This window comes from Cariama cristata, unplaced genomic scaffold (assembly GCF_000690535.1).
Source record: "Cariama cristata isolate BGI_N322 unplaced genomic scaffold, ASM69053v1 scaffold20832, whole genome shotgun sequence".
NCBI lineage: Eukaryota > Metazoa > Chordata > Aves > Cariamiformes > Cariamidae > Cariama > Cariama cristata.
In genome coordinates this window covers 1-25,253 of record NW_009603539.1, presented here as the reverse complement: position 1 = coordinate 25,253, position 25,253 = coordinate 1, and the positions used below count along the sequence as shown (strand labels likewise).

Below are 25,253 nucleotides of genomic sequence, written 5' to 3'. Positions count from 1 at the left end.
CTGCTTCCACAGTCTTTCCACATTAATACCTTCCTTAGGAAACAATGATATAACTTTATACATGGTAGACCACAAATAGTCCTATAGCTCCTTTCAAGACTGACTTTTTCTAAACTTCAGTCAGCTATGATATTTGTGTCAGGTTAACATAAGAGACTTCTGGAAGGGTAGAAGTGCCAGAGCCATGGCCAATGCACCTCTCCCCTCCTTCCACAGGTATACACGATATATTAAATGAGATTAGCTACACAGAGACCTCATTGGGCAGAGCACAGGGCTGTCTGTATTATGTAGTAGCATGGTGCTGTGGTGGTTAGTGCAGGAAAGAAGTGTGGTGTTTGGGGAGATTTGGGAATTTCTAGAAATTAACACTGACATTTTTTGTTGTCTTGCAGCGAGCAAAACCCAGATTATTCGAAGTAGTACAAAGAAGGAATCAGAAACTGGAGGATCCAAAAAAAGAGGTCATATTTCATCTTCAAAGGACACCAAAACTCCATTCAAGCCAGGATTTGTACAAGAAGGTCCACCTATATTAGAAGATGAATCTTTCCTCTTGGAAAACTTTCAAAGTAATGATGGAAGTCCACAACAAGTAAGAGATTCCAAATCATTGGGAACTGGGGAAAAAAAAAAAACAAAAAAAAAAACAAACAAATAATGAAGGGATATTGATAATTCTTTTGGTTCATGTGGAGATCTGATATCTTGAGGCAAGAACATGGAATCCAAAATTAAGATTGTTGCTAGCTTCTGAATGAGGCTATGGAGAAAGGATAATGTACATATATGAATAACGAAATAAGAAGGGGTCATTTTTGTTTTCAGATCAAGGTGATGTGTTCTTCATTTGCTAAAGCTAGTTCAAGTACAGCATAATTTTCAGCTAAGTGCCAAAAACTACAAGTAGTTAAGTTAAACTTCTGATGCTTCAGCGTGAGTTTTCTTTGAAATAGGATGTAAGAGAAGACTATCTTTAATAGTTTTAATACAGAAACACCTATTGCCAGTCAGCTGAGAGCTTTAGTATCACACACAATAGCTGCTACTTGAGCCAAGTTTCTCAGAGGGATGTCAAAAACACGGATTTTTCTTGACTTCACCTAGTAATATTTGTCTATCTTGGAAAAATAACATTTATTTTCTAAAACAGTTCTTGTTTCTTTGTCTCCAAGTGTTTCTGTACTGTGATTTTTCCTGATAATTGATTTCAATTGCAACAAAATATTCCAAGAAGAAAAAAAAAAATATTATTGAGAAATAAATTCCAGCGTTGTTCCTTTGACTCAGAACTGGCTTTAGAATTTGGAAAACAATTTTTAAAAAGAATATTTTCCTGTTCGGTGTAGACAATGTTTAAAATAACCCATGGACCCTGACATCTCTATCTCAAATTAAGACATTACTGAGTGCCAGTATTAGGGCTCAAAGTCCTGTAGTAGGTCTTAAAATCAGACAAGTCTTTGTTTTAGCATATGGCATACATATGGAAGTTCCATGTAAATCTTAAAGGAATGTAGCTCCTTATTGTATAGCCCGGTTTAGTTTCACTTGATAAACACATGAGTAATTGTTAATTTCACAGGAATTAAATCTGTGGAATTAACACTAATTTTTTAAGCTTCTTGTGAATACTGTAATGTGCAAGCTTGTAAATTAATTATGTGTTTTATTTGCTGAGTTCAATAGCTGGCAGTTTACTAACCTACAGGACTTTCGAATGCTTACTATAATTGTTACATCTTCAGCATGTTAACGTATTGCATTTTCTTTCACAGTCTCACAAGTATATCGTACAAGCATTGGTGTTGTATAATAGTTGGCCGCTTACTGAGAGTCAGTCTCTCTTTGTTCAAGAACTGAAAGAAGTGGAGAAAAATGAAATCAAAGGTAGGTTGATCTAAGTATGTATTTAGCCAAATGCATTGTGTTACCGATTTAAAAAAATGTTATATTGCTACAAGCCAAGACCATATGACATTTTTTCTTTTATTCACTGCTTGACTGAAATAATTAAGCAAGAAAGCTTTGTTCTGTGGTTCATAGAAACGAAGTTTAAATGCATGATTCTATACCTTCAGTTCACAAATTATAAAGAAATCAGAGAATACTCTGGAAAACTCACCTGAGCTTCTTAGGACTCAACTTTAGGTAGGAATCTGGAACAGTTCTAGAAGTATGACTGCTTCTACAGTCAGAGAGAACGACGAAGTGTAACATAAAGGTGCAGTGCCCTGACAAAGTACATCCAAATATAGACATTTCTACTGAAATTGGAGAAACATGCCTGCTGGTAATTTAAGAAAATGCATTGATAAGAGGGGAAAAAAAGGCCTGTTTGGGGATATGAATTACTTCTGTACTGCTAGGAGATGAATTTAGGCAGGAGGCAAGACTAGGAAAGGTCCCAAGGACAGGCTATGTGTTCAAGCCAGGAAGGAGACAGAAAAATTACAAAAGATTTTCTTTTATTTCCACATTCTCTTAGCATTTCTTGTTAAGGGACAGAAAAAAAAAAACACCTCAAGACATATTAAAAGCAGTTAGAATACTAGTCAGTGTGCTAGAAATTAGGTAAATGTATTATTTGCTTCTGCTTTTACCACTGGGGCTGACACAGAACGATTTAGATCTTAATTATATTAAAGAAAAATTTATCATGCTGGATCCAACAGCCTGAGAGAGGTGAGGCTGCTGCCACTCCACATGCCCAGGTCCAACCATCAGTGAGGATGAAGATGTAGTCCCAGCAGGCGTGCACACACAGAACACACATACACACAATGTATATACGTATATACATTGCCAGCCATACAGATCACAGACACTCAAACAAACACAGCACCAATGGCCTCATACTGCTTCCCTCTCTGGCTGGACCACTTCCAGCTCCTGAGGCTGCAGCTCTACTCCAGCTGCTGGTGCAGACCATCACACACACACGCATGCACATATGCAGCTGACTCCCCTGTGCTCTCGCCCCTAGATTCCTGCAGAACCTAAAATATTACTTTCCACCATTCAGTAAATTTCCCGTATCATTAGTATTAAACTTCTAGAACTCAATTTCTAAAATATGAGATAAGGAGAAATTATTTGTGTTATCCTTCCTTATATATATATATATATGCTTGCTAATAGCCTTACATTTTCTTAGGAAGATTTGATCTTTATTTATTAGTGATATTTCTTACTTCTTACTCTAGTTATGTATTTCTTTTTAAATGTCTGGTCATGTTTTTTTTTAATTTCTGTTACCCTGGACTGAAGTTAGATTCATCAGCAGTAATTACTGACATGTATTATTTCATTTCTTGTTTTTAAGCTGAGTGCTACATTTGAGATTTTTGCAGTCTTTTTTCAGCTAGCGTTACAGAACTTTACCAAGATGTATCTTGTTGGTTTACTAAAGTCCCTAGTCAGTTTAGTAATATTTGAGGAGCTATGTCATGTAACCTTACAGGCCTGTACACAGCTTTTTTAGTGGTGATTTCACCTGCTTTCAGTTTGTTGCGTTCTTTATAAAATCATCTTTTCTTCCTAGGTGACTCCATTCATTCTCCTTGTTTTCCCTTTAATGATAGACTGCTTCTTACAATAGACATCCTATTATATTGTCTTATCCTTCTGAGTCAGCTACTTAGCCACAGCTTGCACTTAACACACCAGTCATGCTACCGGTGTGTGACCTTTCGTACAGCTATCACCATGGTCTGTAAAACTGCCGGGCAAAGGAGGTCACTTAATCTCTGATTTTCTTCCCTAGTTCTCAGCTGTTACTACTGAAGCTTGTCAATGTCATGACTGTTCTCATGTTCAGCTCAAGGTAGCAGTATGTTCCAGTTCATAGCTTCCCTTCTCCGTGTTAACTGATGCTTTGGCTCATTTGCAGTCAACCACACTCAAGGCACAGTCAGTGATAAAGAGTACTTTTCTCTTAGGATTCTTTTTAAATGTTGTGATTTCTGTGTCCTCTCATAATTGCTGCCTTTCAAAGTAACCCAAATCCATTTCACAGTTCATATTAACTGGGTGTTTCTGTTTATACAAGGATAGCAAGAGATTGCCCAGGCAACCGACAGAGTTTGAAAACAACATATATCATAAAGTTTAAGCATGAACACTTACTGTATTTAGTACTTAGCATTTATTTTATGTACCGCTATTAACAGCGATATTTATCTGGAGTGCTTACTATAGGTAAATATTTTGGAAAAAACAATGTTTAATCTTTGAATCTTTTTCTGATTGTGAACTGGTCTTAAAGCAATTTGAAAACTGAGCTTTACCATTTAAAGCTGCCAGCACCAGTTGTCAAACACACAGTTCATATAACAGCAATGCTGATGTGTAACCAAAGAGGCATCCTCTCACCATGTGATTTTTAAGAAAGCTGCAGTGAGCCAGGTGGAAAATTCCTGCACCAAATTTTCCCCATTTCGGGTATCACTTTTTCATGTAAGACAACAGTGCCATCTGGAGTCAGTTTTGTATTGAAGCTGATCTGTCATGCCAGAAACATACTTCAGCTCTGTATTAGCATTTACTGAAGTCTTTTAAACTAGTCTCCATTTAAATGAAGACCCATACTGGTATACTATTGATATTCACCGATATTATAAATGTTTATTAAGAACATTTTTGAAGAAAGTAAAATTTCTGGCATACAGATGCTATGATAATTTTGTGTTTTATATTTGTTGATGTTTGTTATTCTTTTCTTCAAAATCCTTAATGCTGCAATTTGGCAGTACTTGTAAAAAGAACTGTGTTAGCAGAAGTTATTTCATGACTGATATTTAGTGATATTTATTATATATGAAATCTCATTAAATGTTTTATTAAAGAGCACATTGCACAAACAAAACATTAAAGAGACATTAACCAGGAAAACCCAAGTACACAGAAACTAGAAAGTGCCAGATAGTTTATTATTTATACAGTCTTCCTTTTTTATCTCTTTTTTTTTTTTTTTCTTTTTTTCCTTCCTTTGGGAACTGTTAATGGGGCAAGCCTTTGATGGAAAAATACTAAAAAAAAAAAAAAAGTAAGATCTGCATCATAATTTTTACACATAATTGTGTAAAATTTTACACAATTTTACACATAATTGTGTAAAAGGGGAAAAATTAGCAGGCAATCTTGCAACTGCTAGTACCATTTTAAATTGCTTGACTGTGTGAACAAAATTATTTTGAGATTTGTTTTGTATGTATGATTTTCAGCTATTGCCTTTTTGGGTTCTTTGGCTTTACTTTTCTTGTAGTAAGATCGGAAGTTTTATTGTGCAACTGTCACAATCCAGAGTTGAATCATCAGTGTGCGTGGAATTCAGACGGCAGCATCTGTTGTATTTATTGCCAGAAGTTAACTCAGGAGAATTAGCTGTTGATGTGAGAAGGCTGGCTGTCCCACTGGGGGAGCAGGGGGAGATAGGGCACCCAACCCAGGTAGTAGAGCTAGGTTTGAAAAGGCAGAAGAGACAATCTTGTTCTTTGGAATATTCCCTTTTTTCTCCAGAGCTGGGAAAGTTTCTCCCACAGGTTTTCTCCTCCTGCAGGAGAATTTCCTGCCTTGTGCCAAGGGCAGGACTTCATGAGATGTTTAGCAGGATGTTCGGTTCTCCCTGTCTTTATCTCTTTCCTACCTTGCCTGTCTGTAGTGATTAATCACTTGCCTGGTATTCAGTGAAAAAATAGGTCACTGAGGATAGATGATGGTGCTGGAGTTTAAAGACCTGTCGACCTCTAAGCCATGCTCTAACCCCACCCTACTACTGCAACCATATTGGCGGTTTGCTTCTATCCCCATGTATTTCTACTGCAACTTTAGTGTCTGGATGAGCCCAACTTTGGAAAGGTTTTTGACGTTGCTAGCTGTCAGGAATCCTTCTGAGGGTCCAGTCGGAGTCAGGAAAAGCAATGTCTAAACTTCTCGGTCATTTCCTAACCAAACCTGAAAGTCTTTCATGGGGCAAGTAACAGTCATTTCTGCCAGCTACTGGGTAATCCCACTGAATGCTCAGAGCCTATTTCAGATAGTGGGAGCACGGTATCTTCTCAAAGAAAACTTCAAAAGACTCTTCTGTATTTTACCTATGAATAAGATACATCCTCTGTAATTTGAATTTCATAAATCAGGAGTAGCTGTCTATCTTGCCTAAAAAAGAGAATTGTCGTATCTCAATCTGAACTTATGAGTTTCAGATAGGAATCATTTTGTGTAATTATTTAGCTTGTCATAGACATGACATCAGACTGGATGATCACTACAGTCCCTTCTGGCATTAGACCAAACGAGTCTCTGAGTACATAATTGAAAAGTGGTAGAGAAGCTAATTTTAAGAGTTGCTATCAGCTCTTTGTCATCACTGTCTATTGGTGTGATGCCCAAGCGTTTCTTGGTGCCATACGTATACAATAACTGCCACTGAGAGTTTGTGGTGATAGATGCATAAGCTGTGAACTGGAATGGCCTTTTACTTTCTGTATCATCTCCCTACCTTTCTTATCACATCCCTTACAAAGCATTTGCCTGGCTTTGTCCTTGGAAAATCCCTGAGGAACTCTTCACATCTCCCTTGGAGTCTGAGTGGGCTGCATGCTATAGTGCCCACCTGCAGGCATGTGGAGGATGACCTCAGACCTGGGGGGCTGCCCGCTCTGCGGAGGGATGGAGGAGGGCTGGGGGAACCTAGACAGCACAGCGTTCCCTTGGCTACGAGAGCTCAACCGAATCCTGCCCTAAGCCTTCATATCTGGAGTTAAAGCAGGATACCTCATTTTAGCCCCCTCATTTCATATGCTTCTTTGTTATTTACTGACTTCTCCGTGTATGCGAGAAGTTCAGAGCATCAAAATGTTAAAATTCAGAGTTGTAAAATATTTATAGAAGACAGACAAAGCTTGTGGTATCCCATGATATAGAAAGTCTTTGTCTGATATCATTTAGCTAATTGCACTGAATGTCTCTTGAGTGTTTGTATAAACAATAAATAATTTCTCTTTAAAAATTAATAATCCACTGAATAATGCATGTACACCAGCCTGATTTATGGTGCTAATATGTTATGATAATATGAAATTAAATGGAAAGCCATTTATGTAATGATATTATAACTTCAAATAATGTCAACACTATTTATTTTATATTTCCATTTCCTCTGGAGTTGTTTTAGAATCTTTAGTATTTGTGGAGACTGCTTTAATTTTTGCTTTCATTCTTTGGTGTATGCTTTGGTAGCATTGAATCAGTTTAAGCTTAGCACTTTGGTGCCATTGTACATTGTTTAAGTAGCATGATGAGACAAGAATAATACAATTTATGCATAAACACATGTATAATATATATTTGTATGTGTAGTTATATGTGTATTATAAATATGTTTCTATATATTTAATATTTACAATTTCATATATCCATATAACCTCAGCCGTGACATTGCAGATCTGATCCAAAGCTCATTAGTCATGCAGCACAATGATTTGTCCTCAGTGGAAAGAAATTAGAAAAGCATTTTTTTTTTTTCTAAGAGAAATCCCCTGGTTTATTGTATTGACTAAATCTAGGTTTTCAGCATTTGTTTTAATGTTTCAAGCAGTATGAAGGTTGAGGGAAATGGAGATTTCAGACTCAGGTCTTTAACCTTTATCCTAGTGTTGTGGGTCCATTCCAGGTTGTTTCAATTGACATGTTTCTCATGCTATTAAAGCTATATGCTATTACAGGCTTTATTTATTTGTTTATTTTAACAAGAGTATGACATGCAAAAAGTCTTGTTAACAGCTCCCACCAGCTGAGACAGTGCAGAATAAGTGTTATGAATGTCAGTTCTCAGTATCTTTAGTTCAGCATATAGCATTCTTATAGCATACACATGTAGTGATAAAAGAATTAATCAAAAATGTTCTGAGCATGATAATTTTGAATTACTTAAATATGCATCAAATCTTGAATATGTTTCTTTGCCGTAACTTCCTTGCATTTTTGGTGGGGCATATCTTCCCTTCTGCTCTTCACACTTTCGGGCTTACAAGGATGTGAGACAGTGAGAACATTGACTTTACCTACTTTGAGCTTCTCACCTGCCTGGTGCATAACACTGGCAGAGATTGTATGAGACTATACAAGAGAAGTAAGAGTCAGACTGTGATTCTGTACGTTGCAATCTTTGGACTGTCCCGTGCACAAGGAACAATGCAGTGACTGCTGTGTAGGCACCATGGCAAACTCACAGTTAAGCCCTGGGTAAAGTGCTATTTAGGACAGATAAGGCTGTCACAGTATGTCCACCTTGTAAATCTGTTTTTAAAAGTTATTTTGTCCCCACGTGCTTTCTAGGTCCAACACTAAATGTTAGTGTAGTACTTGAAAGTGTCAACAAATTAACTGACTTTTCTTTGTCTTTCTGTATGGCTGTTTTGTGCTGTTATTCCACCCTGGATATTATGGGGAAATATATTTATGGATGACAATATTTTCTAATTCATCATGCATCATAACTACATCTGAATAGTACATGGAGAAAAGCATGAGGAGCACAGCTTTCCCCTGATGCTTAATTATTCTGAAGGACAGAAGTCTGCAGGTGTTCCTAAACCTATGAGAAAATCAAAAGATAAAGCATCTGAAAGAGAGAAGTCCAATAAAGAAAGAGGATCACTTCTGTCTCTTGCATCTCGACCTGAATCTCAGGTGAGAACAAAGCCAAAAACTGGATTTGTGGAATGTGCCATCATTGTACTGAGTGTAAAGATATTTTCATGTCTGCAGTGATCTAGCACTTTTAGTGTATCCCTTGCATTTCTCTATGCCCTGCTTTGCCACTTTCTCAGCTTTACACCTGAGAGATTGAATTGCACGTGTAAAAGACATGCATCCTGCATTTAGAGATGTAATGTGCTCGTTGCTTTGTTTATGTATAAAACAACTACTGGTTGTTCCTTTTGTTGGTCTAGTTTCTGTCTCTGCTGAAGTTTTATTAAATTCCGTGAATTCACCATATTCATGTCCCATTAGTCCCTCATTGTAGTGCTTTTGGTGGGTTCCCAGGGATATGAAATAGGGCTTTCCGCTAGAGTCGGTTCCTGTCTTGTATGTCACAATTGTCATTAGCTTGTGGACATACAGTGGCAGAACAATTGGTACCTACTTGCCTGTTTACAAATTCTTCTCATCTGTGATGGGATAATCTGAGCGTTCTGTGGTTGACTGAAAAGCTACTGCCAGCCTGTATGCCTTAAAAGGAATAATTGACTTTATGGATTGCAAACAGATTAATGGGAGGCAAAGAAGAAACTGACAGCTCCTCCTTTAATGGTATTGCTTTTACTGGGAATTTTGCTGTCTCATGGCAGGTAGTTCAAGGGGAGGGGATCTCCATAAAGTTTTTCATGAAGAAATCTCTACAAAGTTCCGGAATAGTTCCTGAACCCTTCTTTCAGAGCAGTCTGAGTGGCTGCAGTTGAGATTGTTGGCCACAGAAATGTAATGCAGCTTCAGGCTGTGTCAGATTTCTGCATCTCCAATGATGGGGTATGCTAGGGGTGCTGCGATGATGGCTCTTGGGAGTTCTTCAGTCTGCCACCAAAACAGATGGAAGTTTCAAGATAGGACTGCTTGTAGGTAAAGAGGATGCCCACCTTTAGTCTCAAATAAAAGCTGAACTCCTAGCTCTACTTCTAAATCTTGAGCTTAAAACTTCTGCAGATGGTACCGTTTCCAGAAATATATGCAGCACAATATCTCATTCATCGGTCAGACAGCAGAATGGTCTCCTACATTTCAGGCACTACTTGTACCCTACAGTTCTGGAGAAGCCGTGTGTTAAGGTGGTTTAGAGAGTTTGGGAAGTGACGGGACAGAACGTGCTGCCTCACAAGACAGAGCAAGATGTATTTCTACATAAAAAGCCTAGTGAAATGTAATAAGACTTCTAGTAAATAAGCTTGTGGAAGGATGGAAATGAAAGGAGGGAAGGAAAGGAAAAAAGCTTGGCAGGGAGATGAGACAACTGCATGAAAAATCGCTAGAAAATACTCTTGTTCAGACAGACTGTTCAGAAGAACTGGGAGTGTCAAGCATGCTGAATGGGAGTGGGGGGAAGCATGTAAACGAAATACCTCGGAGAGCTTCTAGACATTGCAAAGTAATTTTTCCTTTCCTTTGGCAGCCACTGTTTGTGTAGTAATGCATGTCAAAGTCTATCAATATATAATATATATCAGTTGGGAAAATTACCAGGATACAGAACCGTAACTTCATCTTAAATAAGGGTGTATGTGTATACCAATGAATACATGATGTTTGTGATACTTCACTTTCAGCAAGCAGCTTCAAACCAACCATACTGGACTTTACGTCTAGTTAGTGAGCAGAGAGAGGCAGACATTCTGGAGGTGAAGAAAGACACCCAGCGAGCAGATGAGATCAAAGCCATGAAACAAGCATGGGAGTCTGCAGAGCCGGGAAGAGCTGTCAAGGTAATATCAGAGTGCAAACTTTGCAGCAGTGCTTCTTCACAAGTTCCAGGAGCTGCTGGGATGGTAGAGCAGTTGCCACGACAGAGACCTGGCTTCATATGGCTGTCCTCTTCACCACTCTGTGGAAGACAGGAAATTTTACACAGCTTAAAGCATCAAAAGTGATTATGTGCATGAATTCTGAGCAGGAAATCCAGATCACCTACTTTAGACTTCTGCAAATCACTGAGACTTTAGATTCTACTCTACGAAACAGAGAAGAGTTTCCCTTAGAAAGCCCGCTGCCTCTACACACTTGCAAAGCTGCTCCTTGTGACATGTTTAATGCTTAGCGTGAACAGATTCTAGTGAGAAATACACTGTTACAAACATGCCAAAAAGATTTCTCTTGAAGAACTGGCACCTGGCCATATCATCACTCAAATTGTCGCCTGCAGCCAGGATTCCCAAATTCATTCTAGGTTGCAGGTTACCCATGAGCCTGTACATGCTGCTCTGTATGAATTCACTGTTTTGGAGAGGAAATACTAATTCAGATGTCAGCTGCAGCTGTGCTCTTTTGACATGACGTATGCTTAAGATGGGAAAATAATACAAGTAACTTTTTGCTTTGCTAGAAAGAACACTGCCGATTCAGAATTGGAGGCATCATAAGCAAAAAAGGAAAATAAAAAGAACAAAATGCAGTTGTTAAACTTCCCTGACAGTCATCCCCTACCACCACCACCACCATTGACCATTGAGGGATACCTGCCCAGAAACCCCAGCTCAGAAGCATTTAACCTTTTTTATGTTACCTATCAGAAATGAACCTCAGACCTGGGTCTTCCCAGTTACACTTTAAGATTTTCTCAGTTCTTTTCAGTGTATCCAAAGTTCAAAATTTTTTCTGCCACTACTTTATTAAATTCTGATCTAAGGAGAGATGCATTACTCTGCAGCTTTGATTGGTTATGCTGAGACTGAAAATGCAAGTACAACCTCCTAAAGATTAGCTGGAAATGAATCCCCTTTGATGTGTAAAGAGTCTCTTCAGAATGCTGGTTCTATCACCATTGCCTTTCTTGATCAGAAAAGCAAGTGAATTACAACTAAAGGGTTCCATTTTAAAAGCCCTTTAGGTCTGTGACATTTTTCTAAAACGGCTATCCTTAAGAAAATTGCAGCAACTTCACGTAGTATGCTAAAAAAAAGGTCTAAATTGGGAGTCTGCTATCCAGACCAAGTAGCTTCCCTTCTCCTTTCTTCCTGATCACCCTGCTCCAACGTCTGCCCGTTCCAGGGGTCATATGCCCTCCGACTCTGGGAATTAGGTGCCTGACTCCAGGCTGACCTTTGGCTTCTCCATCCATTCTGGCAATCTGAGCCCTTAAGAGAAAGCCCAGTGAGCCAAAATCGCCTTCTGAAAAGACAGGCAGAAGTGGTGTTGCCTGTTTTGGGCATCAAAGGTAATTGAGTCTGAAAGGGTTTGCACCCATAGCTCCCCTTTCTCAGGAGGGACTCTGACTCACCAGGCTATGGGAGCTCCCAGGAGGAAGTGGTGTTTCCCTAAGGAGGTGCAGTAGCTGAATGGATTCTGACCGTACTTTCAGCTATGAGGGAACCTTGATTTTCAGGTTTTTTTGTTTTTTTTTTTTAAAAAAAAAATCTAAAGATTATTTTAAACTGCCCAGAGATCTGTGATTTTTCAGTGTTTCATTGCATGGTGATCTTTAGTGTAAGTACTCAATGTCTCAGGACTGATCCAATGGGAACCCTAACATCTTTGCCGATTCCAGCCCCAGGCAGAGTTGAGGACTGCGCTCTGGTGTTAGGTTTGTTATTGACAGCATCAGGTTTACCGTTCAAAGTGTACTGCCTACTTTTGTTTTTACTGAACTACCATCTCACAAAGGGAGATTCTTAGGGGTTCTTATTCATATACTCAAGACACACTTACTAGAAATTAAAGATGAACTTAAGTACTAATGCTAATTTATTTCTTCTCTACACAACACATTAAAATGAAACAAATAAAAGTTCCAAAATATTACTAGAAAAATTGGATGTTTAATGTTGACAGGTTATTATTTCAGAGAAAAGAAAAATCTATTGGAGAGATGGCTTGAATATGACTCTGACATGAAATGTGGTCCTCTTATGTTTAGCTTTTTTTCTCCCCAGTGACTCACTAATGGTATTCCTGTTGTTAGAGGTGATGTTTTCATAGATCAAACCAGTGAAATATACTCACCAGTAATATGGAGTAGCATCATATCTCACATGCACTGGATTTGAAGAATTACTGTCTTATTGACCACTTATAGATTCCTACTTTTGAAAATTCTTTGGGATTTAAAGCATTCAGTAGAAGTTTTCTTATCTGGATTAAAACTTTGATCTCTAGGCTTTTCAGGAACGCATACGGTTTATTAATAAATATGCTGTGAAAGGTTCAGAGGAGCCTATAGCTGGAACCGAGACTGCCAGTTTAGCACCTAGTTCAGGAGAAAGAGGTAAGTATATAACTTAAAGAAGTGACACCCCGATGACTTTAAGTTTTTATGATTCTGTTCCATAGAGTGCAGCAATAAGTAATAATGTGCTTGAACATTTCTGTGATGTTCAGTATCTCAGTGAGAATTTTTATGTTCTGGAGAATACTTTTCTGATGGGCAGTGTCTAAGGCACCTCCAAAGTCCATGTGGCCCTACTAGACCAACAGAGAAGGCTGTCTGTATAGACAGTATATATATATGTATACGTATAGACAGTAAATATATAGACAGTAAATTTTTTAATGCTCAGAAACCTCTATTTTTGGTGAGAAAATTCCAGTAATATTTTTTAAATGTTTCAGTTGATTACTCCTATAAGTAGGGTAATAAGAGAGTTTTTATGGAAATAAACTACTGCAGTCATCATTAAATCTCATCAGATTTCACAGGCATTTTCAGCACATTCTGGCGAACTGAAAGAAGGAAGCATCTGAATAATCACAGTATCAGATGTGTCATTGCATTGTGAGAATGCTACGTTAAAGCATAACATGGTTACTATCCATGTGGTTAAAAAAATTCTCAGACTTCAGAATGACAATTTTAAGGTGTCATGGGACCTTTTTTCTTTAGACTGCTATTTCCCAAACTAAATCTTTGTCCAAAAAGGAATATATATATAATTACAACCAGGACTGAACAATCAGATTTTTATTGGTTTTTTTTTAAAATAAAAGAATATGATTCCTTGCTGATTAGAAGTTGTTCTTATGTTCTTTAGGCACTTTATAGTGAATGTTCTTGCTTAGATTTACAAACTTTCTTGAGTACTATGGATTTAACTAAGATATATTAATATTAATTTTTCTCTACCATATATGGGTTTTTTGCAGCATGTTTGATTTTATCATGAGTGTTGGAAATAAAAAGGCAGAAATATTATATCCTAACGCATATTCTCATTTAATAATATATTTTGCTGAGCCAAAAGAAGAAAAAAACCATATAAGAATTTAGATGCAGCCTCCTGGCATAACTAAATAACCAGTTTAATCTGTTCTGTTGTAGATTCTCTTACCACAGGAACAAAAGCATCACAAGCAGCTATTGACTCAAGCTTACAAGCGCAGCAAAAAAAGTGGGAGCCTATAGACCTTGGTCCTTACATGAGGTAAACTGCAGCAGGAAAAATTAAGTCCCAGGGAAACACCAGAATGAAAGACTGGCTAAGGATTTTCATATATAGAAATTAGTAAATGAATGTATTTTTAGGCACTTGTATCCTATCTGTAATTGGAAGCAGTATAATATATGTGAATTTAGACTTTATCCTTCACATGTTATTGAAGTAAGCGACAGTTCTATCACATGCTTGTTAAAGTGGCTGTGAAAATCCTGGCCTATGTTTTATCTGTCTTTTATGTTGTGTACACAAAATCCCTCAGTAGTGAATGCAGAAGTGTAGATGACATCAAAATACAGTTTTCAGCATTGGTTTTCCTGGCATGGATCTGTTTTAAAATCTATGCTTTCCTACATGCATTTATAATTTATGTCCTTTCCTTAACATAATACATGGCAAAGGAGCTAAATCACTGCACCGCATGTAGTGAGTATGTGACATAGAAATTTGAAGAAAATGCATGTGCAGGCAAATATGTTCATTTCAGTGGTCATCTTGAAAGAAGCGCATATGAAGTTTGTCAGGGTGTGATGCTAGATTCAAACAATGTATTTAACAAATGCAGTTCAGTTAATAATAATAGTTAATAGTTGAAACAATTATATTAATTATATTCTTTATTCAAAAGAACTATGTTCTTCATGATATGAACCTATCTGGCTAATATACATGCACCTGCATGTTTGCTGTGCTGCAGCTAGAACCCAGTTTGTGCTTAAGTCCATTTGTATTAAGAGGCATTTATGCAGCTCATTGATTTTCAAAAGACTTTAGAACATGCTGAAAAAAATCCCGATATTTAATTTTATTTTGAAAGGAAAATTGGTGTTAAATTGAAGCGAATAACATTAAAACAGAAGAAAATATAGGAAAATATCTTCTACAGTCTTGAGTCTTGTAAGCATTTCATTTGTCTTCAACTCCTTGATTTTTACACTAGTCATTTAAGTCAAATTGTAAAAATATATTATGCACTTAGCTGCCATTATGCCAATGGCAAAAAAAAAAAAATTACATTTGTCTCAATGCTGAATTATAATATCAAAAGATTCTGGAAATATGATATTTCTTGCAAATTAAAAATAAGCGTCACATGTAGGAGTTTTTCATGTGCTCAAAGATGAGCATGATTTTACAAATACTTTTCAAATAGACACTCAAGTATAAGAAGACCTGCCTCAGGAATACGCTTTCTCATCAGTGTTGTATATAACCAGAGGAAAAGTGACTCCTTAAGCATATCTAACCATACAATAGTGACATTGCAGTATATAAGCCAAATACATGCATAGAGGTGTTAGGCAGAATGTACACCACCCAAAACTGTATTTGAAATGAGACAAATATCTTTGTATTTCCTTCAGAAAAACAATGTCTGAGTCTGTGCTGAGAAATGAGTCTACCATTCAACAGCAAGAGATACGTAAAGCGGAAAAAATCAGCCATTTTAGGGAACTTCGAGAGCTGGCTTTAGAACAAAGAGAAAAAGAACAAAATGCCAGAGCTTTATTGAAGCAAAATATACTTGAAATGTATGAGAATCTGCAGGTAGGTTTTCAAGATTACTTTCCAATAACTATTACTCTGTTATTCACCACTAGTATGAATATCTTGATCAACCATTCTCACGAATTTTGTATTCAGTACCGGTCATTAGAAACAGTGAAGAAACTTGAAATTTTGCTTGGGCGAAGGTTAAAACTAAAGGTTCTAGGAAAAAAAAAATAGTACTGCACAACATCCTTAATATAATATTCGTAGTACTTTCTTGATACAGCTCTTTGCAAAAACCACTATTTTAAGAATATCACCATAAAAGGATAGTTATAAGTGAGAATAAATTGAGCATTTGACATACATACCAGATGCATATTAGATAAAGCATCTGTGGTTTGGCTATCTTTTTGGGTTATAGAATTGCATAGGGCTTTTTGGAAAGTAATAAAGAACAAGATAATTTACATAGGAGGGTGAGTTACTCCTAATGTGTCTTACAGCAAAGTTAGACAACACGGTTTTCCTGGAATATGCATGATGCCAGGAAACAAAAAAAATTGGAATTATTAATCCTTTAAAAATCATGTCTGTAAATAATAAATTTGGTAGCATTAGTGTAGGAACCATTGTTAGGATTAGCTCAGCCAATGCATTGCACATGACATTGGTACAAATATCTTAACAGAATGAGCTTAACCTTTGAGTGTCAACAGGAACAAAATGTTTTGTTACACAGTGGTGATATAATAACCACTAGCAATCAGCTGGTGACCATTCAGAGCTGTTAAAACTGAATAAGAGACAGTAAAAATAATTTTACATCAAACCAACCTATTTACAGAAATCACTTGAAAACATCTCCTTAACAAGTTCCAGGCATATATTACTTAACTACAAGGCTGCAAGGAGCCATAGTTCTCTACCAGTGACTGAGTGATCCTAGTAAGAATGCATGTCTCCTGGTTTTCAGATGTTGCTACAAGTTTGGATGCCTAACATAGCATATATGAGAAGGGCAAATTTTTGCTAGGAGTAGTTCCTCAGCTCTTTCTAGAAAGTATGTCCTGTAAAGACGTTTCACAGTATGAATTTAAAATGAGAGATACTTGTGAATACGCGTACTGTGCTGATTAGCACTTTTACAGGTATCCCCATTTTCCAGGGTGGAAATGTAAAGGAAGAAGTTTTCAGAAGTGTCCAAGTCCCACTTGCTCTAAGTCTCGTTGAAGGTCAATGTGATTCAGGCTCCTTTAGTCTCTTAAAAGACTCCTAAGCCATTTCAGCGTTTCTGAAAACTAGGTTTTGGTTTTAAGGGACTTGTTTAAGACAACAAAGCAAGCCAGTGACTGAAGAGGGACTAGACCCAGATGGGTAACTAGTCTGTTGCCCTACCCTCCTTTCCCACAATTAGCTTATTATGCTAGCAAGTTAAAAAGGATTTTCATGAACTTTTTCTTCTTCATGGTGAAAAGACTGATGTACAGCTGTGTCACTGTGACAAATCAGTAAAAATACACATGAAAAGAAAAGGAGAGATGCTCTCCCTGAACTTATAGAATCACAAAGTAAAACGTAACAGGAAGGATGCAGTTGCTTGTGATGAAATGAAGATTCATGTGTTGGGGGGGGTGTTGCTGTTTGTTTTTGGCTAGGCATCCTTAGAAGAAACACGGGGTAGAGTTCGCAGCATTCGGGAAGCATACAGAAGTAAGCTGCTAGAGGCTGAGCACAGAAAACAAGAAGAGCTGGCAGCTCATGAAGCAGTCCTGCAAGCAGAGCAAGAGAAGAAAAACCCAGATGCACACAAAAAAGCGCACAGAAAAGGTTTAGGGAAAAAAAAGTAGTTGCTGGCACTACTGAATTGTATTTAACAGTTTGGGAAAGAGAGTTTGTGTGCAAAGATAAGAAAGAATGCTTGTTACTTTCCAGTATTTTTGTCAACTATATTGCATTTTATCCCTTTGCCTGATGCTAGTGAAAAAATTGATCTAGTATTCTTCTTTTTAACAAATTGTTTGGTATTTTGCTTCTGATAAAGGTACTCACTACTATTAAAGTTTGTATGTTTTACTGGAATAAAATTTTGCAATAGAAATTCGTATTCCATTCAGATTCTTCTCTCAAAATCACAGTGTCTTTTGTCATCTTTTTCCAATCAAAACAGGACCAGTCAAGAATGAATCAGAGTTGAAACAGTGAATGTAATGTATCAGCTCTGAAGTCATTTAACTTGGCAGAAACATGAGCTCCTTAAGTGGATGACAGTCTATAGAGTTTATAATAATTAAATAGTGGCATACCGCACTTTTGATGTGTAGGCATTGAAAGACTTCCCACAGCCTGGCTCAGTGGGCACTGACAAGCTTTCTGTGTACTTTAGTATTTTTCCTTTTCATCATTCTCAAGTGTTTTTGAGTCTCACGGTAACCCTCTGTAGTGGCAAACTCATGGCACAACCTTCCAAAGCTTGTTGAATACTCCTTAAAACCCTATTATTCTCTTCGGTTGTCTTCCTTAAGCTATGTTTTGCCCACAGTGGCTTTGCTCAAGGTGATTACAATAGACCCTTGATTCCGAGACCTTCAGCTGGAATTTAAAAATGTTTCTTAAAGGCAGAACCAGTGTGGGAATAAAGTGGCAATCACAGACTTTCTACATGAAGGGTAAAATATCTCCTCTAAGCTCGTGATTCCTTTAACATAGAATTCCTGTATTTTTTAGTATTATCATCAAACACCAAAAGTAGGTGCATTCATACTCACTAGCTAGCACTCTGTACTCGGAGACAATAGTCAAAACTCTTACAATGCTGAAAATCTCTAGACCAGGCAGAGCTGTTTTAAATGTCTTAAAGAATTTTCTGTGTATGTAGTCACAAGCAGAAGCCTGGGAAGTTAGACTGCCTACGTATTGTATACATACAGGATGTCCAAAAGCATTTCATTATCCAGGCAACATGAGAAACCATGAGACTCATCCTATTTAATGCAAATCGCAAGAAATTTTATCCTTTGTGTACTGGCTGCGGGTACTGGCTAGCCGTTGCATTTGAAACTAGCCTTTCTTCTGGGCCTTAATGATGTAGCAGATGTGCAGCTTCTCCTGGTTCTGCTCACCTCTGTTTTATCAGTGCCTCGCTGCCTGCCTTGAACTTGACTCCCACTTCTGTCAGTCCTGTGATGTCTGTTCTTTGTACATCATCACACCTACACGCCTGCTGTGATGTCTCTGCCACCGTTTGGCCTCCTTCCTCCCAGACGGCATAAACTAAACTAACCGGCTTGAATTTTTGTGTTTGAAAAGGAGGAATAGAAACCAGAGTCCTAAAACTGCACTGGTGATTTTTATTTCAAAGAGCAGGAGCTAAGTTTTGCTTTGACCCATACAGGCTGCAAATAAGAAGCCTGTCAGTCTTGTGCTGTAATTGCTCTGACTTTGTCCCCTCTGTTTTGGAATATGGCCTATACTGCTTCATGATATTCCATCTTGTTTCCATGGCAATAGCATGTGTTGGTTGTCTTCTTATGTGAATCTCTAATGAGCTTCTGTAGAGGAAGATCAAGCTGAAGTTCTGTTCTTGATATCCCTGCAAGCGCTATAATGACATTCTGTTGTAAAAATCAATCCAACTCCAAAAGCCAGCATAATCGACATCTAAATGTCAGAAATTCAGCTAATAACCTGCATGATCACAACCCATCCCCGCATGTAATCAGCTATAAACTGACTTAGACACAGTGTACTCAGATCTACATTATCAAATCTAGTTCTGATGTTATACACAATTCTAAGTTTCATCATTTCCTCATTTTAAAGAGTCATGTGGCGTCGTCAAAGTCTGCTGTGTGGTTTGTGAATGTCTCTGTTGGCTCATTTCTCATTGCAACGACACAGATATGATGAGGGAGTGAATTACTGTCATGCTGTTTAATTGCATGTACTTTGGAGTATGTAATGTTTTAAGAGCAGCACAGTAGCGGATTTATTAAATCCCTGTGTGTATTCCAGAAGAAAAAAATATCCACTTACCTCGTAATGGAGCCTGGGAGAGAAAAGGCCTTGTTTGGATTGTGCCAAAGAATTTACATACATGGGACCCAGAAGCAGATGACTAATGGAATTTGATATGCATCAGGTTTACATCAACACAACAGCTTCTTACATTGCACACTACTTTACAGGGGAAAGATGTACAAAAACTAAACCAAAATGTAACTGTATTTCTAAACAGACATTTGCAGTAATTTAAGGAGCCATCATGTTTAGTACTTTACTGTAAGAAAAACAAACAAGTAAAACTATATGTTGTGTTTTAATTGATAGGATTGTTACCTCCAGTTTGTAGACCAATAGTCAAATTGGGTGTTCACATGGATAATGCACTTTTATTCTTTTGCCTTTTAGGAGTCAGATGGCTTTTAAGCACCATAATTTTATGAAATTTAACCAGCCTTTATATCAAAGGAATTTACTGCCTGTATTAAGTGCAAGAAATCACTCAAATTCTGTTTTTACAGATTGTATGTTTCAGAAAGATGCTATATTGCATCAAGTATTCATATTTTCTTAAGGTTTCCTGTAATAAAAGCTCTGGGATTTGGATAGTCGTCCTTCCTGCTTATACTCAGTTTGGCCATTCAGGGCCAGATTCAGTAGAGGGTGTAAGGACAAGCTTTCAATAATATGCTCTCTTATTCAGTAAGGAACCTCAGCAAAGGACTGAAACCTGGGGTCAAGCCCTTTACAGAAGGCAATAGATAGGGAAAGCTTTTCTGAATCAAGACGATTGCTCAGTCTTTTAAGATGACAGTTGTTTTGGGGGTGCAATAGAGAAATGGCTGCATCAAAGTGTGCTTTACCAGGTATCTGGTGGCTTCAAGTCACAGAAGGTTTGGATTTGGGGGAGCAGGAGCAGGGGTTTAATGCTTGCCTTGTAACATTTCTTACAGAAAATCATCCCTGAGAAAGTTTACTGTTTGTCCCTGACACAGCCTCTAATTTTTGTTCATGGAAAGACTCTGTATATGAAGAACAGCACAGATAACTCTGTCGCTCTCTAAAGGTAACTGTTTAGTTGTCTTGTGACTTGGGGAGTTGCATACTTCTCCCCTGAATTGCCAAGTCTTACTCCTGAAGAAGAGTATGGCAACAGCCATCTCTGCGCGTAGATGAAGAGGATGGGGTACTCCACCAGTTCAGAAATCCTGATCTGTCTCTGGCAGAAGATGATGTGCGTCTTACAGAGCCCATCTCCAATATCCTGCTACGGTTTTCTTTTTGTGTTTGCGTGATTCCCCCGCACCTTAAGTACCTCCAACTCGTGAACCAAATACAAAGCTAATTCCAATCTCTGCATTTAAAACGCTGTCAAACAGTTTCTCCATATCTAATCATCGCTGAGGACCTGCACAAGGAGGAGCAGTTTCAGGACCCAGCGCAGTGGCACGTTGCAGACAGGTCTGGCTTTCCTCTTGCCAGCCAGCTCCGCCACTTGAGAGCCCTGATGAGCTCAGGGCAATACTGGAAATATTTTACAGTTGGACTTTGTGATGGGGTCGAATTTTGAATAAAGATTTCGAGATTCTTTAGAGTAGGAGGGGCATCTTTCAGAGCATCTTTAAGGTTGAGCTGCATTTTTGCAGTGGTAAAACAAAAATAATTTGTTTACTGTACTGATTCCTGATATTAATTTCTCTTTCATATGAAGTATAGCCAGTTATACAAAGGAAAATGTCACTGTTCAGCAGAAGTTTTGAAAAGTTTTGTTGGAAACTGCAAATGCCACAGGAGAATGAGAACTTTTCAACATGTTAGACTGTATTGTGAACAATCCCTAAAAAATTTCTCAGAGTTTACTTGCTTTACTTCTACATTTTAGGAAAAATGGTAGCATTCACAAAGGGATGCAGGTACCTGAGAAAGAAATTAAGTCTTTGACTTGATAATTCAGTTTAATGGGGATTAACTCTGTAAAGACTTAATCACTTGTAATAATTCTTTGTAGGTTGTGTTCTGCTAAGCTTTAGCAGTTTTCACTGCTTGATCCTTTACTTTTGACCAGCTATTATGAACTGGAAAGGAGCTTTTTCATTAAAATACACATCTAAAGTTACTTTTTAACGCAAGTAGCTTCATTAATCTTCAAATTACTTGTCCCATCTGCTTTGCTTCAATTTGGCTGGCATTTACACAATGAGTTACAGAGCAAAAACCAGCCCAAGCCCGTTCCAGGATGCCTCGCTGCCGAGACGAGCAGCGTGCTGTGAAAGCAGGCTCAGTTCGGAGCTGCCAGTCTGCTCACCCCAGCAATGCACCATCTACCAGCTCTGTGAGGTCTCTTTTTAATTCAAGGAAGAGACAGCATTTATGCACAGCATTTCCCCTCCAAAAGGCAAGAAAAGTGTCTGCATATTTTGTCTGGCAGAAAACATAAGAGAACAGCTTTGCGTAATCACACAGCAGTTTGCAGAATGAAAGAAATCTCAACTTTCAGAGCCTTTTTTTCCTCTCATTCATTTCTCGACTCAGCCCTAATAGATTCACAGTCCAGGTAATGTTTCAATGATTTAAATATTCTTGTTATTTGCAGAAAAACAAGATGCTGTTGTCCTCCATCTCAAAGGAGGACAAAGATGGGAAAGAAGTAGAAAGTCAGGGAAGGAGAGGAAACAGCCTGCATCGTATGAAGTGAGGCAATAGCCCAAAAGAAAGATGCGTTGAAGATGTTATTAGCCAAAATGAGAGAAAAGAGATGGACGGGGTGGCTGAGTTAGGACTCGGGACCTTTGATTTCTGTGGCAATAAGAATGCGGTCAGGGATGGTGGTTGAGGGACTGACAGGACTAATCGGAGATAATGTACAGACGCCAGCGTGGGCAGGACGTGTCGTGTCAGGCCAGGTCTGGATGTACACTCCTCCCTGAAACCTGCGCTCCTCTCCCCAACGCCTGCGCTTCTCCCTAAGGGCAAGCACCAAAGTGCTCGCTCGCTCAGGGATGCACGAGAGGTGTTTGCCTTGCCCGGGGTAGCCCAGTGGGTGCAGCACAATCCAAGGAAAGCAAAAGGGATTGGTAAGGTTTAACTTGCTAAGAAGTCACATAAATGAAGTGTCTTGCTAAAAGAGACCACTTTTTGTGGCGGGGAGTGTCCTAGGTTCCATTCCCATCCCAAGGCTGGCATTCTACAGGTGGCAAAAGCCAGCAGACATCAGCTGCGAACAGGGTACCGAGGCAGTCAAAGCACTCACCTGCAGCACGGCTAGGAGCAACCACAACTGCTTCAGACATACAGAGAGCCGAAAGAGCCTGAAGGGACACAAAGGGACAGTGAAAAATCCATCCTTCTCTTCTCTACTCCACCCGTGCCACACAACTCCGACTCTTCAGCTTGAAGGCCACAAAGTTCTTGAAACCTCGAGCTGGCTCTGGAGACAGTTGTTGGCAGAGGCTAGAATCACGGATCTAGAAATGCAGGGAAGACTGAAGCTGCTCCGCTCCCAGCCATCTGGGTATACAAGGGCACAAAAACATTTATGTCACAGGGTTTTACATATCCCATAAAAATATGTCTCTTGGGAATTGGAGAAAGATAAGAGACCAGAAATTAGTCACAAGTGCCTAAAGCAATGTTTGTACTTTTCTCTCTTACACCACAGAAATGTGGCGAGAGGGGATACGAGGTTCAGCTGATGCTGGAATGAGAAGCTGCTTCCTCTCACCTCGTCCTTACTTTTGATAGAATGAGTTTCGCAGCGCTTTGCTGTCATTGTCAAAAGCATTAGGAAAAGCAGGGGAATGCTTTTCTATTGTTCCAGTGCAAGCTTTTCAAAAAGCATATTTCCCAGACTTACTTAAGTGGCTTTCACCTAAACTATGCAGTATTAACAGGTCCAAAGACTTCACTGGCATCTTAACTTTTTTGGGTGTTTTCTTTTTTCCCTCCTGTATATATTACTGGCTTAACACATTGCAGCTGCAATGTTGCAGATGGAAACTGTTTTGATAATTGGTGCTCTGAAATACCATTTATACATACCCTGAGATTCAAGTGCTGTTTCGGGTGTTTGTCTGTCTGTATTCATATCTGCTTTCTCTTAAAGACTCTGATTTATTCACTGCAAAACAAAAAAAAAACTAAAGAAAATCTGGAAACCTGGCTAAGATGAGAAGAATGCACTTCCCTGTCATACCATTTACAAATTAAATGCACAGAAAAGCAAGTCAAGATGAGGTGTCATTCTATTTTCAGTCTTCTCACTGACCTTAGCAAGAGCTAGAGGTCTATTATTTTCTCTCATATATCTATCAGCACATGTGCGCCAAATACATCATCTACACGATTTAACACACAGTCAGCACTGGTAAGCAGTGCGGGCATGCAGTGCAGAACAATTACAAATCAGGTGCAAGGCATTTTATAAGATAAAGTCCCTGCTCAGTGAAATCCAGCTGGAGTTTTGCTGGAGGCCAGGACTTCACCAGCGGGATGCACAGGGTGGGACATGGTGAGAGATCCCCTTGGCAGCCCAGGTAAGTACTTTGCTTGCAGATACTACTGGACCCAAATTCTCCTTGTTCCGTCCTTTTTTTATGGGTTCTACTGGATTCATTGCTGCTTTCATGCCGTCACCCTGGTAGCAGTGTGGCTAGATGGGGAAATAACGTGGATAAAGTGGGAATGACTTTACATAGAAATCTAGAGAAAGGTTGTGCCACAGTCATTTTTTAGCAAAGATAGCACAGATAGTATAGAGGCAATGCATAACTCTGGCTGACTAAATCTGGAGGCTGAGTCATTCAGCCACTTTTAAAAATTCGTAATGGTGATTGTTGCCTGGAGGAATTTCTAAAATGAGATGTGAATTGTGTCGATGCCAACAGGTAATATACACTGTGAATAAGGTAATTAAGAGAGTATTTAGCTTACTAAGTGGCTTGTTAATTTTTGGTGTAGTCCTGATGCTGCTGTTTTCTCATGTAAAAATCTAAAATGTTTTATTTAGTAAAACAAAATATGACAGCTTTAGAGTCATTCTGAGGAGTCTAAGACTTTCTGCCGGTATCGAGTGCTTCCAAGTCTCATAAAAATACAAACCAGGCAAACACCTGAGTGCACTCTCGGTGCTTCTTTGCCAAAGTGAAGATCTATTATTTTTTTTCGGAGTGGTTGCAAAAAGAAGTGTCTTTCCACTACTGGCTTAGGTCCCAACATATGCCTAAGGTTCCCCAAAATCCTGGGCCAGATGCACTAGTCTCTTCTCCCCAGTGTGCTATTTATTTAGACCCGTCACCCCTAAGGGCTGCTTTTCCCTGCAGAGCTCAGCTCGCTGGTGCTCCGGCTTCTGGCCGAGGCAGGCACCGGGGCAAAGCGCCCGCCCTGGCCTGTGCCTAAACCCGGACCGAACGCCAAGCTGGGCAGCGAAGGAGTAACGCAGGGTGAGAAATGGCTCAACCGCCCATGAAAGCACGGCAGGGCTGGCCAGGTCTGCTCCGTGAGGGAGGTGTTTCTGTGCCGAGTGGGCAGCCCTTGGGCCTCGGCCCGGTGGGCGCTTGGAGTGCAGCCCCCTCCTTCCCCCACACTCTGAGCAATTCACAGAATCACAGAATGGTTTGGTTG

At 38.9% G+C, this 25,253-nt stretch overlaps 1 protein-coding gene across 1 annotated transcript in view; it reads left to right on the top strand.

Annotated features, from left to right (window-relative positions):
* ADGB (androglobin) overlaps positions 1–17,482 on the top strand; it is an 84,584-nt gene extending 67,102 nt beyond the window's left edge. Inside the window, exons 28-35 of the mRNA XM_009695248.1 lie at positions 396–595; positions 1,779–1,890; positions 8,516–8,694; positions 10,326–10,481; positions 12,868–12,976; positions 14,027–14,129; positions 15,506–15,689; positions 17,291–17,482. Coding sequence (XP_009693550.1) covers positions 396–595; positions 1,779–1,890; positions 8,516–8,694; positions 10,326–10,481; positions 12,868–12,976; positions 14,027–14,129; positions 15,506–15,689; positions 17,291–17,482 — 1,235 coding nt within the window. The remainder of the gene's footprint in view (positions 1–395; positions 596–1,778; positions 1,891–8,515; positions 8,695–10,325; positions 10,482–12,867; positions 12,977–14,026; positions 14,130–15,505; positions 15,690–17,290) is intronic.
* Positions 17,483–25,253: the final 7,771 nt, after the last annotated feature.